Raw genomic sequence first — 12,993 nt, 5'->3', positions numbered from 1 at the left:
ACATTTTTAATATCCAAATGGCTGTACAATATGCACTGGCTTTGTGCGGTGTGTGGTGCGGGACATTGCTGACATGGGAACCGTCACTGCAATCCAAAAATACTTCATCAGCTGAAGTTGCCAGATGTTTCAATGATCTAAAAAGACGCTGTTAAATGCAACAGATGTAGTGTGTTCAGATGAAGGGTCATCGACCTGAAACATTGGGACGGATTTTCGAGAGGTTTGCAACGGGGTTTTCGTTGCGATTGAACCCTCTGCGGTGGAAACTGAGTCGGCGGGATCCTCGGGTGCCTGTTTGCGGCGGCGATGGGACGTACCACCGGGGAGAGGAGCGCCGACGGGCAACGACGCCGATTGCGTTTGCATCCAAGTTTCGTCACTATCCCGGCCCAGAACAGCGACAGGTCAAACCTGTCGGTGCAGCCCTGGCAGTAGCGGTTAGTATGAAAACCAATAAAAAAGATAAGTTAAAGTTTTTATATTTAAATTTTTTTGCAGCGATTCGATCGATAAGGATCTTGTAAATGTTTTTTGGAATTTATTTTTTTCTTTTTCCCCCCCTCCCAAAGCCTCTCTCGCAGCGCTCCTGGTCCCGGAATAAAGTTGCCAAAACTCGCGGTTTGTGCCGCGAATGCTCGTGCAACGCCTCCCTTACCGATGTGCCGCAGGCGCAGACGTAAAGGCCGAAAGTTCGGGCTAAACCGGTAGCATAGCACAAACAGTGCCTTTCACGTATTGCCACTGTTTTCAGTGAGAAAACCTAAAAGCCAAAAGTCCAGCCCCATTAACTGTTTCTCTCCACAGATGCTGCCTGACCCGCTGAGATTTCCAGCATTTTCTGTTTTTATTTCAGATTCCAGCATCTGCAGTGTTTTGCTTCTGTGGATGTCGTATGTTGATGGGTTGGCCAACATTCGCACTTTAACAACTGAACACTAATTCCTTTGCGAACTCGCCATGAGCAGTTTGGGTGGCCGCTTTGCGGAGCATCTCCGTTCAGTCCAGAGGTGTGACCCTGAGCTTCTGCTTGCCTCCACTCCCACTCTGACCTCTCCATCCTCGGCCTCCTACACTGTTCCAATGAAGCTCACGCAAGCTCGAGGAACAGCAGCTCATCTTTCGTTTAGGCCCTTTATAGTCGTCTGGACTCAACATCGAGTTCAACAATTTCAGACCGTAACCTCTGGCCATCTTTGCTCCCTTTCCTCATTTTTTTTTAAACCCCCCCTCTCCCCTGTTCTTATGTATTTCTCTCTCTTTGTCTCCAATGGCAGCTGGTCATTATCCCGCCATTCACACCCGATCTAGACTAATGTTTTCTAACTCCGGCCATTAACATCTCAATTCGGCCCATTATTGCTTGTCTCTCTAATCTCTCCTGCCTTCCCCCCGATCACAGACCTTCCCTTTTGTTCTTTCCTCCCTTCCCCCTTTCAGCGCTCCTTAAGAATTTGTTAATTTCAAACATTCGCCAGTTCTGACGAAGGGTCGCTGACCTGAAACGTTAACTCTACTTCTCTCTCCACGGACGCTACCTGACCCGCTGAGATTTCCAGCATTTTCTGTTTTTATTTCAGATTTCCAGCGTCTGCAGTGTTTTGCTTTTGTAACCACGAATACTGTCTTATTTAGCATTGTTGCGCTTTTGGTGTCCTCTGATGTCGCATTTCCTGTTTGTGGAGATGGCAACAGTCTAAGTGTGCAGCTTTGGAGCAGATTGTAACCTTTCGTTGTGTGTGCATAGTTGCTCATGGCAAAAGTCACGGCAAGTAGATCTGGAATCATACTGGCATGGTGACATTTGAAAATCATCCTAGATTATGGTGATTGCCGATTCTGATATCAAGTGCAGCTGAAACAAAGTGAACATGTTGAAATGTTGTAATCTGAAATCTATAGTGATATGCGTTGTCTCTCACTGAGCGTCTGTTGATGTGACGGACACAGGAGGTGGCTCAGGAGAGAGCAATAGCAATGGTTTCAACACCGTGCCCCAAGTATTCAGCACAGACTCACAGAATCGAACTTGTTTTAATTTGGAGGAAAGAAGATTGTTGGGGAAATATAGATGTAAGTCTAAATTATTTGCTGAATAATCTGAGCACACATGTTTAAAATTAACTCGCTTAAATCAGACTAGAAATTGGAAGGATTTTTGTCCGCACAATAATGGATGTATGGAACAGGCTCCAAGCAAAAGCAGCTGCTGCCATGTTTTGAGAGCGAGCTAGATCGCTATCTGAATGCAAACAGGCGTGGAGGCTACAGAGCTAGATAGAGACTACACAAAGCACAGTGCCATTGAGGTTGGCATTTTGAGATGGTTGGTTTCAGTTATGGCCAGCGGGATTTGAATATTCTGCTCAATATCTTGTGAATCAGGAGTATTTATGAAATATTTTCCCTCAGGTCAATACTTAGGCAGAATAGGGTCTATGATAAGGTAGATCATACATTGGCTGTAGAAGGAGCAGGAATAATGGTCTTTTCATCCTCCATGTTTTTAATTATGTTCTAATAAAGAAGAGAATACTGTCCAAGCAGATAGTATGTTATGTAGAATATTTAACCAAACAATGTCTGACTGGAGACCGTTATGTAACAGTAGCACAACCAAGTGGTTCTGATTAGGACTGTTCACTTCTGCTAATAAATGTTTCAACTGTAATTGTAACAGTCATTTAAACGTTTGAACCTTTGTAGTCTTGTCACTGGTTCTAGTGGGAACTCAGCACGAGATAATCAATAAAATATGTTGAGAAAAGTTACAATGTGGTATTTTAAGCTGTACTTATTTTTAATGTCTTTGTGCCTGCAATAAATACAAATCTATCTGGAAAAGAATGAAATTTCAGATGAGACAATTCTGTGAGATGGTCACAGGGGGAGATTGATGGCACTTTGCTGGTGTTAAGCAGTCACTGCTTGAATCATCCACAGAAATATCTGTGGCTCAATGCTTCAGCAGTTTCTAACCATCATCTGGATCAACCCATTGTCCCAGTGCCTTGGATGCTCTCGAAGTTATTTGTTATTTTATAATACCGCAAGCAACGATGCAAGGAAAATAATAACTGACTTTTTATATATACATTTATATCATGCATCTCTCGACAGTTTATCGATAACTTTGTGTGCATTCCACTAAATTTATTTCCGTGACATTAGCTTACCTCTTAGTAAGCTGATGCTGTTGTGAGCTTGTTGAATTCGGTTTGAAATTTTGTGTTCTTCAATATAAATCCCAGCACTTTCTGGTCCAGTCTAACAGGTAGCAGCAATCAATGCAGCATTAATGTAGCAAATTTACCATCGACATTGATTATATAAGGGGCGAAACGACAATAGTTGATTTGTACTGTCTCAGACAAAGTTGCTGGAAGTTTTGCCATGGCGAAAGTAATAATGGGCATCACTTCCGCCATAATTTCCTGGAAAACCTCCACTGTAATAATGGCGAACAGTGTCAATGTGCCATTACTATGCTGCAAGTTTCCAGGAAATTTCGACCATTGTGTAAACAATCTGTCAGCTGGCCATGACCAAAAGATGTTCAGGGTCTGCAGAATGAGTTTACATCAGTTCAACCGAGCCCGAGAATAAAAAATATTTTTTCTTATATGTAAATAGTTAACTTTTTCAATTCTGATGTTTTAGGGTAAGAGGGAGTTATTCTGTGTAATTAATGATTCCAAGTCGGCCAGATCAAGACAATAAGATTTTTAAAATCTCTCTTAAAATGCTAGTGATTTGATTAGAATCTTATTAGAATCACAGAAATTTGCAGCATGGAAGGAGGCCATTCGGCCCATCGTGTCCACGCCGATCGACCAAGAGCTACCCAGCCTAATCCTACTTTCCCGCTCTAGGTCCGTAGCCCTGTAGGTTATTGCACTTCAGGTGCATATCCAAGTAATTTTTAAATGTGATGGTTTCTGCCTCTACCACCCTTTCAGGCAGTGAGTTCCAGACCCCCACCACCCTCTGGGTGAACAGAGTTTTCCTCAAGTCCCCTCTAAACCTCCCACCAATTACTTTAAATCTATGCCCTGGTTGTTGACCCTTCTGCTAAGGGAAATAGGTCCTTCCTATACACCCTATCCAGGCCCCTCATAATTTTAATGTCATTGTTGAGTGTGCACTGTAAGTGCCATCGTGCCAGATTGGGAACTATTATGCATTCAACGCAAGTTTTCAGAAAGCTGTGCTTTGCTTCCATTGAAGGCTCTGTGGGGAATAGTCTGGAAATGCTTTGCATAGTCTCGTGTGTTGTTTGTTGCAAAATTGTCTCATTATTGAAATTGAAAGCTGTAAATGTTCCCAGAATTTACACAGCGGCTCCAGAAACTGTCAGTTACCTACAAAAAAAACACTTGAGATGAGAAGCGCGCCAGTGTAATAACTTGGACTGACCAGCTGAATTTCTTTCATCTTATCTCTCCTGCAGAAAGAATGTGCTAATTTCATCAGGGTTGTGCAGCATTTTAACCAGACCCACCTGTACGCCTGTGGAACTGGAGCCTTTCACCCAGTCTGTGCCTACATTGAAGTTGGTCATCAACCTGAGGTAAAAAAAAACCTTTTCCTTTTGCTACACCTGTTATCCATTCTTCTAATGCACTTTTTTGTGAGGTATTGTTCACATTATAGGTCTAATAAAAGAAGCATATCTGGTCCCAAAGTGCGCCGCTCCTGATAGTTTATAATGAGTTTGATAGACTTGGGTGAAGATCGAACATCAAAGATATTGTCAGATTATTATTACACGTCTGTCATCGTCACAGCGTAAAGTGGCTCATTGTTGTCGAGTGCTTCATTTTCGATTGATGTTTGTTGACTTTAACACAACAGCGTCTGATAAACACTGGCACAATAATTTCCAGTGAAGTCATGCAGTGAATAGACTGAGAAAGCAGTTTGTATATGAAGAAAAACAGGGAATTGGACAAAGGAGCAAGCTATTTGGTAAACTTAAATCTGATTTGTCCTTCATATAAAGAGAGACACACGAAAGCAAAGATTTGGGTTTTGCTTCACAGCAATGTGCTGACTTCAGAAGATGATTTATTTCCTGTAATCAACTTGTCAATCATTGTGCTTTTCTGGCCTCCTGTCCTAGAGACACTGTGCGCTGGGCTGTTCCACCAACTCCTGTCCCCTGCACTTCCTGAGGAGGTGGCTGTTCCACACACACGTGCCTGCTGGTGGTTGTGGAGTCGGGGCTGTCACTCAGTTTCAATGCTTTTGGGTTTCCTATTCCCCAGCATTCTTCAGGGAAAATGCTAGAATCTATTATTAAGGACGTGGTAACAGGGCACTTCGAAAATAATATCAGGATTGGGCAGAGTCAACACGGATTTATGAACGGGAAATCATGTTTGACATGTTCAAGTTTTCTGAGCTTGTAACTATTAGAATAGATAAGGGGGAACCAGTGGATGTGGTGTATTGGGATTTTCAGAAGGCATTCAATAAGATGCCACACAAGAGGTTATTAAACAAAATTAGGGCTCATGGGATTGGGGGTAATATACTAGCATGGGTTGAGGATTGGTTAACGGACAGAAAACAGAGAGTAGGAATAAACAGGTTATTCTCGGGTCGGCAGGCTGTAACTAGTGGGGTACCACAGGGATCAGTGCTGGGGCCCCAGCTATTCACAATCTATATCAATGATTTGGATGAGGGGACCAAATGTAATATATCCAAGTTTGCTGATGATACAAAGCTAGGTGGGAATGTAAGTTGTGAGGAGGATGCAAAGAGGCTTCAAGGGGATATAGACAGGCTAAGTGAGTGGGCAAGAACATGGCAAATGGAATATAATGTGGAGAAATGTGAAGTTATCTACTTTGGTCAGAAAAATAGAAAAGCAGAGTATTATTTAAATGGTGAGAGATTGGGAAATGTTGGTGTTCAGAGGGACCTGGGTGTCCTTGTACACCAATCACTGAAAGTTAACATGCAGATACAGCAAGCAATTGAGAAAGCAAATGGTATGTTGGCCTTTATTACAAGAGGATTTGAGTATAAGAGTAAAGATCTCTTATTGCAATTATATAGGGCCCTGGTGAGACAACACCTGGAGTATTGTGTACAGTTTTGGTCTCCTTACCTAAGGAAGGATATTCTTGCCATAGAGGGAGTGCAACCAGACTGATTCCTGGGATGGGGGGATTGTCCTATGAGGAGAGATTGAGTAGACTAGGCCTATATTCTACAGAGTTTAGAAGAACGAAAGGTGATCTCATTGAAATATACAAAATTCTTACAGGGATTGACAGGGTAGATGCAGGGAGGATGTTTCCCCCGGGCTGGGGAGTCTAGAACCAGGGGTCACAGTCTCAGAATAAGAGTTCGGCTATTGAAGAACGTAAGAACATAAGAAATAGGAACAGGAGTAGGCCATTTGGCCCCTCGAGCCTGCTCCGCCCTTCAATAAGATCATGCTGATCTGATCATGGACTCAGCTCCACTTCCCCGCCCGCTCCCCATAACCCTTTACTCCCTTCTTAGGACTGAGCTGATGAGAAACTTCTTCACTCAGAGGGTGGTGAATCTCTGGAACTCTCTACCCCAGAGGGCTGTGGAGGCTCAGTCGTTGAGTATATTCAAGACACTGATTGATAGATTTTTGAATATTAAAATAATCAAGTGATATGGGGATCGGGCGGGAAAGTGGAATTGAGGTAGAAGATCAGCCATGATCATATTGAGTAGTGGAGCAGGCTCGAGGACTGAATGGCTGACTACTGCTCCTAGTTCTTATGTTCTTATATTCTATTTCTCCCTACTTTTGTTTTTTTTGCTGCCGTACACCATTCTCCCACTGCTGGGCAGCTAAGCACCCCGCACTCGTATCCCAGCCATGATCAGGTGATGGGAGTCCCCTCGATGGCTCGTGTATTGATTGATTCTGCTTGTGCCCTTGTGAGGAAGCATGACTTGCTGTGCAGCACGGTGTGATGGATTCTGGGCGATGAGCACAGACCGTGCTTGGTGATTACTTGACACGGCCTGCTATCAGAATGCCAGAATAATACTGCAATCAGCACTTAACAGTGGAAAATAGATTAATATTTGCTGTCTGTGTGTGTAACTCAGTGTAATGCAAGTTTGATGGAGAGAGGCTTGGTCAAACAAATGATCTCACAACCAGTAAAGAGGCAGATAGTACGAGAGCAGTGATAGTGACCCGCGTTTTCCACCTCTATAATGTGGCAAAGGGAAATGACTGTAAATACCTTCCAAAAATTGTACTTTATGCTGATAAACCACACAACACCCCCACAGTTCCACTCTCTGTCAATCATCACAACAGGACAGAATCTGGTGGCTCTATAATTACGCAGGATTACCCAGGATATACGGCACAGAAACAGGCCATTCGACTAACCAGTCCGTGCCGGCGTTTATGCTCCACTCGAGCCTCCTCCCGTCTTTCCTCATCTAAATCTATCAGCGTAACCCTCTATTCCCTTCTCCCCCATTGGCTTGTCCAGTCTCCCCTTAAATACATCGATACTATTCACCTCAACCCCTCCCTGTGGCAGCGAATTCCACATTCTCACCACTCTCTGGGTAAAGAAGTTTATGAATTGTGTGTGTTATGGTGAGACAATATTTATCTGATGAAGTTGTAGCTCAGAATATTTCTTTAATAAAAAACAATCCATTCTGTTATGCTCATAATAAAGGTTGAAACTGAGTACTGTATGCAATGAGTAAGTGTGACTTGAGCTCCTTTAATTGAACTCCAGAGTGCTGGTACAGGGCTGTGATCTGGGATCCCTTGGGATTCCAACAGGTAGGTCCTCTGGTGGTGGTGTGATACAGGTTGCCAAGGGTTACAGACATAACATCACTCCCTCGTAAAGTTAATAGTACACTTATTTACAGGGTGAGACGATCTGGGGCTTTTCGCTCCCTTGTCGATCGTCTCGGTACAAATACAGCTGTGGATGAGTTGGTTGATTCTTCGCTGGGCTGCTGCACAGTTGGCCTTGCTGGGCTGCTGGGGATGATGAGTTTGGCTTCGTGATCAACCGTGATGTCGGTTGCCACTTGTGTGTGTGTTGGAGGGTCGAAGTTGGTGGTGTCCTTTTCAGGTTGCTCGTAGCTGTTAGTGAACTGCAATTTTGGTTTGGTCCAATGCTTTCTGCAAGTTAGTCCATTGGCCAATTTGACCTGAAACACCCTACTCTCTTCTTTGGTTATGACTGTGCCAGCAAGCCATTTGGGACCATGTCAATAATTGAGTACAAACACAGGATCATCGACCTCAATATCGCGTGACAAGTTTGCGCGATCATGGTACATGCTTTGTTGATGCCGCCTGCCCTCGACGTGATCATGGAGATCAGGGTGGACAAGAGAGAGCCTTGTTTTGAGCACCCTTTTTATGAGCAGCTCAGCTGGGGGAACCCCGGTGAGCGAGTGGGGTCTGGTGCGGTAGCTGAGCAGGACTCGGGACAGTCGGGTCTGCAGGGAGCCTTCCAACACACATTTCAAGCTTTGCTTGATGGTTTGAACTGCCTGTTCAAGCCCGCATCCAACGGCCAGGCAGAACGGGTCAGATGTGATGTACTTGATCTCATTGCGGGTCATGAATTCCTTGAAGTAAGCACTGATGAAACACGGCCTATTGTCGCTGACAAGGACATCAGGCAGACCGTGTGTGGCAAACATAGCTCATAGGCTTTCGATGGTGGCGGTGGACGTGCTTACAGACATTATTACACATTCAATCCATTTTGAATAAGCATCCACAACAACCAAGAACATTTTGCCAAAAAATGGGCCCGCAAAGTCAACGTGGATCCTAGACCACGACTATAAACTTAGCGGTGCCTCTCTGGGTGTAGTTGAGAGCAAATGTTGCACTGGCGCACGCATGACTCTAAATCTGAGTCGATGCCAGGCCACCACACATGGGATCTGGCTATGGCTTTCATCATTACTATGCCTGGGTGGGTGCTGTGTAGGTCGCATATGAACATTTCTCTGCCTTTCTTGGGCAAGACCACGCGATTACCCCCCAAAAGACAGTCCGCCTGTAAGGACATTTCGTCCTTGCACTTGTGGAACGGCTTAATCTCTTTCTGCATCTCCACTTGGACACTGGACCAGCTCCCATGGAGAGCACAGCTTTTTACCAGGGACAGTAAAGGATCCTGGCTGGTCCAGGTCCTGATGTGATGGGCCGTAACGGGTGACTTTTCGTTTTCAAATGAATCCATCACCATGAGCAAGTCTGCAGGCTGTGCCATTTCCACCCTGGTGGTGGGCAATGGTAGCCGACTGAGAACATCAGCGCAGTTCTCTGTGCCTGGTCTGTGGCGGATTACATAGTTGTATGCCAACAGCGTGAGCGCCCATCTTTGGATACGGGCAGAGGCATTAGTGTTAATCCCTTTGCTCTCTGAGAATAGAAACATAGAAACATAGAAATTAGGTGCAGGAGCAGGCCATTCGGCCCTTCGAGCCTTCACCGCCATTCAATAAGATCATGGCTGATTATTCAACCTCAGTACCCCTTTCCTGCTTTCTCTCCATACCCCTTGATCCCTTTGGCCGTAAGGGCCATATCTAACTCCCTTTTGAATATATCCAATGAACTGGCCTCAACAACTTTCTGCGGTAGAGAATTCCACAGGTTAACCACTCTCTGAGTGAAGAAGTTTCTCCTCATCTCGGTCCTAAATGGCTTACCCCTTATTCTTAGACTGTGACCCCTGGTTCTGGAACTCCCCAGCAACGGGAACATTCTTCCTGCCTCTAACCTGTCCAGTCCCATCAGAATCTTATATGTTTCTATTCTTCTAAACTCCAGTGCATACAAGCCCAGTTGATCCAGTCTCTCCTCATATGTCAGTCCTGCCATCCCGGGAATCAATCTGGTGAACCTTCGCTGTACTCCATCAATAGCAAGAACGTCCTTCCTCAGTTAGGAGACCAAAACTGAGCACAATATTCCAGGGTGTGGCCTCACCAAGGCTCTGTACAACTGCAGTAAGACCTCCCTGCCCCTGTACTTAAATCCCCTCGCTATGAAGGCCAACATGCCATTTGCTTTCTTCACCGCCTGCTGTACCTGCATGCCAAACTTCAATGACTGATGTACCATGACACCCAGGTCTCGTTGCACCTCCCCTTTTCCTAATCTGTCACCATTCAGATAATATTCTGTCTTCCTGTTTTTGCCACCAAACCTCACATTTATCCACATTACACTGCATCTGCCATGCATTTGCCCACTCACCTAACCTGTCCAAGTCACCCTGCAGCCTCTTAGCATCCTCCTCACAGCTCACACCGCCATCCAGTTTAGTGCCATCTGCAAACTTGGAGATATTACATTCAATTCCTTCATCTAAATCATTGATGTATATTGTAAATAGCTGGGGTCCCAGCACTGAACCGTGTGGCACCCTACTGGTCACTGTCTGCCATTCTGAAAAGAACCCATTTATTCCGACTCTCTGCTTCCTGTCTGCCAACCAGTTCTCTATCCACGTCAACACATTACCCCCAATACCATGTGCTTTAATTTTGCACACTAATCTCTTGTGTGGGACCTTGTCAAAAGCCTTTTGAAATTCCAAATACACCACATTTCCCTTGTCCACTCTACTAGTTACATCCTCAAGAAACTCGAGAAGATTTGTCAAGCATGATTTCCCTTTCATAAATCCATGCTAACTTGAACTGATGCTGTCACTGCTTTCCAAATGCGCTGCTATTTCATCTTTAATAATTGATTCCAACATTTTCCCCACTACCGATGTCAGGCTAACAGGTCTATAATTCCCTGTTTTCTCTCTCCCTCCTTTTTTTAAAAGTGGTGTTACATTAGCTACCCTCCAGTCCATAGAAACTGATCCAGAGTCGATAGAATGTTGGAAAATGATCACCAGTGCATCCACTATTTCTTGCGATATGAGCGGCTTATGGTCAGTTTCTAGCTCAAACTTGAGACCAAACAGATACTGGTGCATTTTTTCACCCCGTAAGCGCACGCCAGAGCTTCTTTTTTGATCATGCTGTCGGCCCTTTCAGCCTGGGACAGATTCCTCGATACATAGGCGACCGGTTGCAAAATCCCCGATTTGTTAGCCTGTTGTAACACATACCCAACCCCGTATGATGACTCATCGCAAGCTAGCACTAATCGTTTACATGGGTTATACAGAACAAGCAGTTTGTTTGACCATAACAGATTTCTGGCTTTCTCTTGTGAATTCCCCCATACCCAGTCGTCTCCCTTGCGCAGTAGCACATGTAGGGGTTCTAACGGGGTGCTTAACCCGGATAGGAAATTACTGAAATAGTTGAGGAGTCCCAGGAACAACCGCAGCTCCGTCACGTTCTGTGGTCTCGGCGCGTTCTTGATGGCCTCCGTCTTGGCGTCGGTGGGTCTGATGCCGTCTGCTGCGATTCTTCTTCCTAAGAACTCGACCTCTGGTGTGAGGAAAACATACTTCGAATGTTTCAACCTGAGTCCCACTATCTAGCCGACTTAGAACCTCTTCCAGATTCTTTAAGAGTTCGATGGTGTTCCGACTTGTGACCAGTATGTCGTCCTGGAAAACCACGGTGCGTGGAACCAACTTTAGCGGGCACTCCATGTTCCGTTGGAAAATTACCACGGCCGAATGAATCCCAAACAGGCATCTGTTATAGATGAACAGACCTTTGTGCATGTTGATGCAGGTGAGGCCTTTCAAAGCTTCCTCCAGCTCCTGCGTCATGTAGGCCGAGGTCAGGTCCAACTTGGTGAACATCTTTCCTCCAGCCAGGGTCGCAAATAGGTCGTCTGCCTTGGGTAGCGGGTACTGGTCCTGTAGCAAAAAACGATTAATCGTTACTTTATAGTCCCCACAAATTCTGACCGTGCCATCACCTTTGAGTACCGGGGCATTCGGACTGGCCCACTAGTTGAATTCCACCGGCACAATGATGCCTTCTCGCTGCAGCCTGTCAGCTCAATTTCCACTTTCTCTCACATCATGTACGGTACCGCCTGTGCCTTGTGGTGGATGGGTCGTGTACCAGGAAACAAATGGATCTGCACCTTCGCCCCCGAGAAACTTCCAATGCCTGGCTCGAACAATGATGGGAATCTGCTCACAACCTGGGCATATGAGGCGTCATCGACGGACGAAAGCACTCGAATGTCGTCCCAGTTCGAGTGGATTTTTCCCAGCCAGCTTCTGCACTGTATATAAGCAGGCCTCCCATGCTGTACCAGCACTCTGGAGTTCAATTAAATGATCTAAGGTCACACTTACTCATTGTATACAGTACTCAGTTTCATCCTTTATTATGAGCATAACAATTGGCGACGAGGTAATGAACAACCGCGCGAAAATGCAAAGAACTCTTGGTATTCTGGAGAAGTTCTCAGAAGGGGATGATTGGGAGGCCTTTGTGGAGAGACTCGACCAATACTTCATGGCCAACGAGCTGGAAGGGGACGAGTAGGGCCATCCCCAGGCATGATCCATAGTGGGACTTCATGCACTGCTCCATCATAGGAAACTTTTACTTCTGCGCTACCAATAACAGGAATCAGCTCTTTGGTGTAAGTTCTTAGCTTGGTATGAATGGGGCTGAGCTTGGGCCTGTGTGCCTTGTTGCACCTGAGCCTGTTGAAGGCCTTTTTGCTCATGATAGACTGACTCGCACCCGTGTCCAGTTCCATGGATACTGGAATTCCGTTCAGTTCAACTTTTAACATGATCGATGGACATTTTGTGGTGAACATGTATACCCCGTACACTTCTGCCTCCTCGGTTCGAGTCTCTAGTTCAGCCTGATCCACCATGGATCGATCATCCTCTGCAACGTGGTGGTTTGCAGGGTTTGTAGAGTTTACAGCTTGCCTGCACATTCGCTGGAGATGTCCCATTGTTCTGCAGCTGTTGCATGCATAGTGATTGAAGCGGCATTGATGGACTCGATGATCACCTCCACAGCGCCAACAAGGTG

At 45.3% G+C, this 12,993-nt stretch overlaps 1 protein-coding gene across 1 annotated transcript in view; it reads left to right on the top strand.

Annotated features, from left to right (window-relative positions):
* sema3ab (sema domain, immunoglobulin domain (Ig), short basic domain, secreted, (semaphorin) 3Ab) overlaps positions 1-12,993 on the top strand; it is a 315,517-nt gene that overhangs the window by 174,388 nt on the left and 128,136 nt on the right. The window contains exon 5 of the mRNA XM_070897057.1: positions 4,451-4,570. Within this exon, the coding sequence (XP_070753158.1) occupies positions 4,451-4,570 (120 nt within the window). The remainder of the gene's footprint in view (positions 1-4,450; positions 4,571-12,993) is intronic.

This window comes from Pristiophorus japonicus, chromosome 13 (genome assembly GCF_044704955.1).
Source record: "Pristiophorus japonicus isolate sPriJap1 chromosome 13, sPriJap1.hap1, whole genome shotgun sequence".
Taxonomy (NCBI): Eukaryota; Metazoa; Chordata; class Chondrichthyes; family Pristiophoridae; genus Pristiophorus; species Pristiophorus japonicus.
Note: the sequence above shows the minus strand (reverse complement) of the source record. Positions and strands in the feature narration are given on the sequence as shown.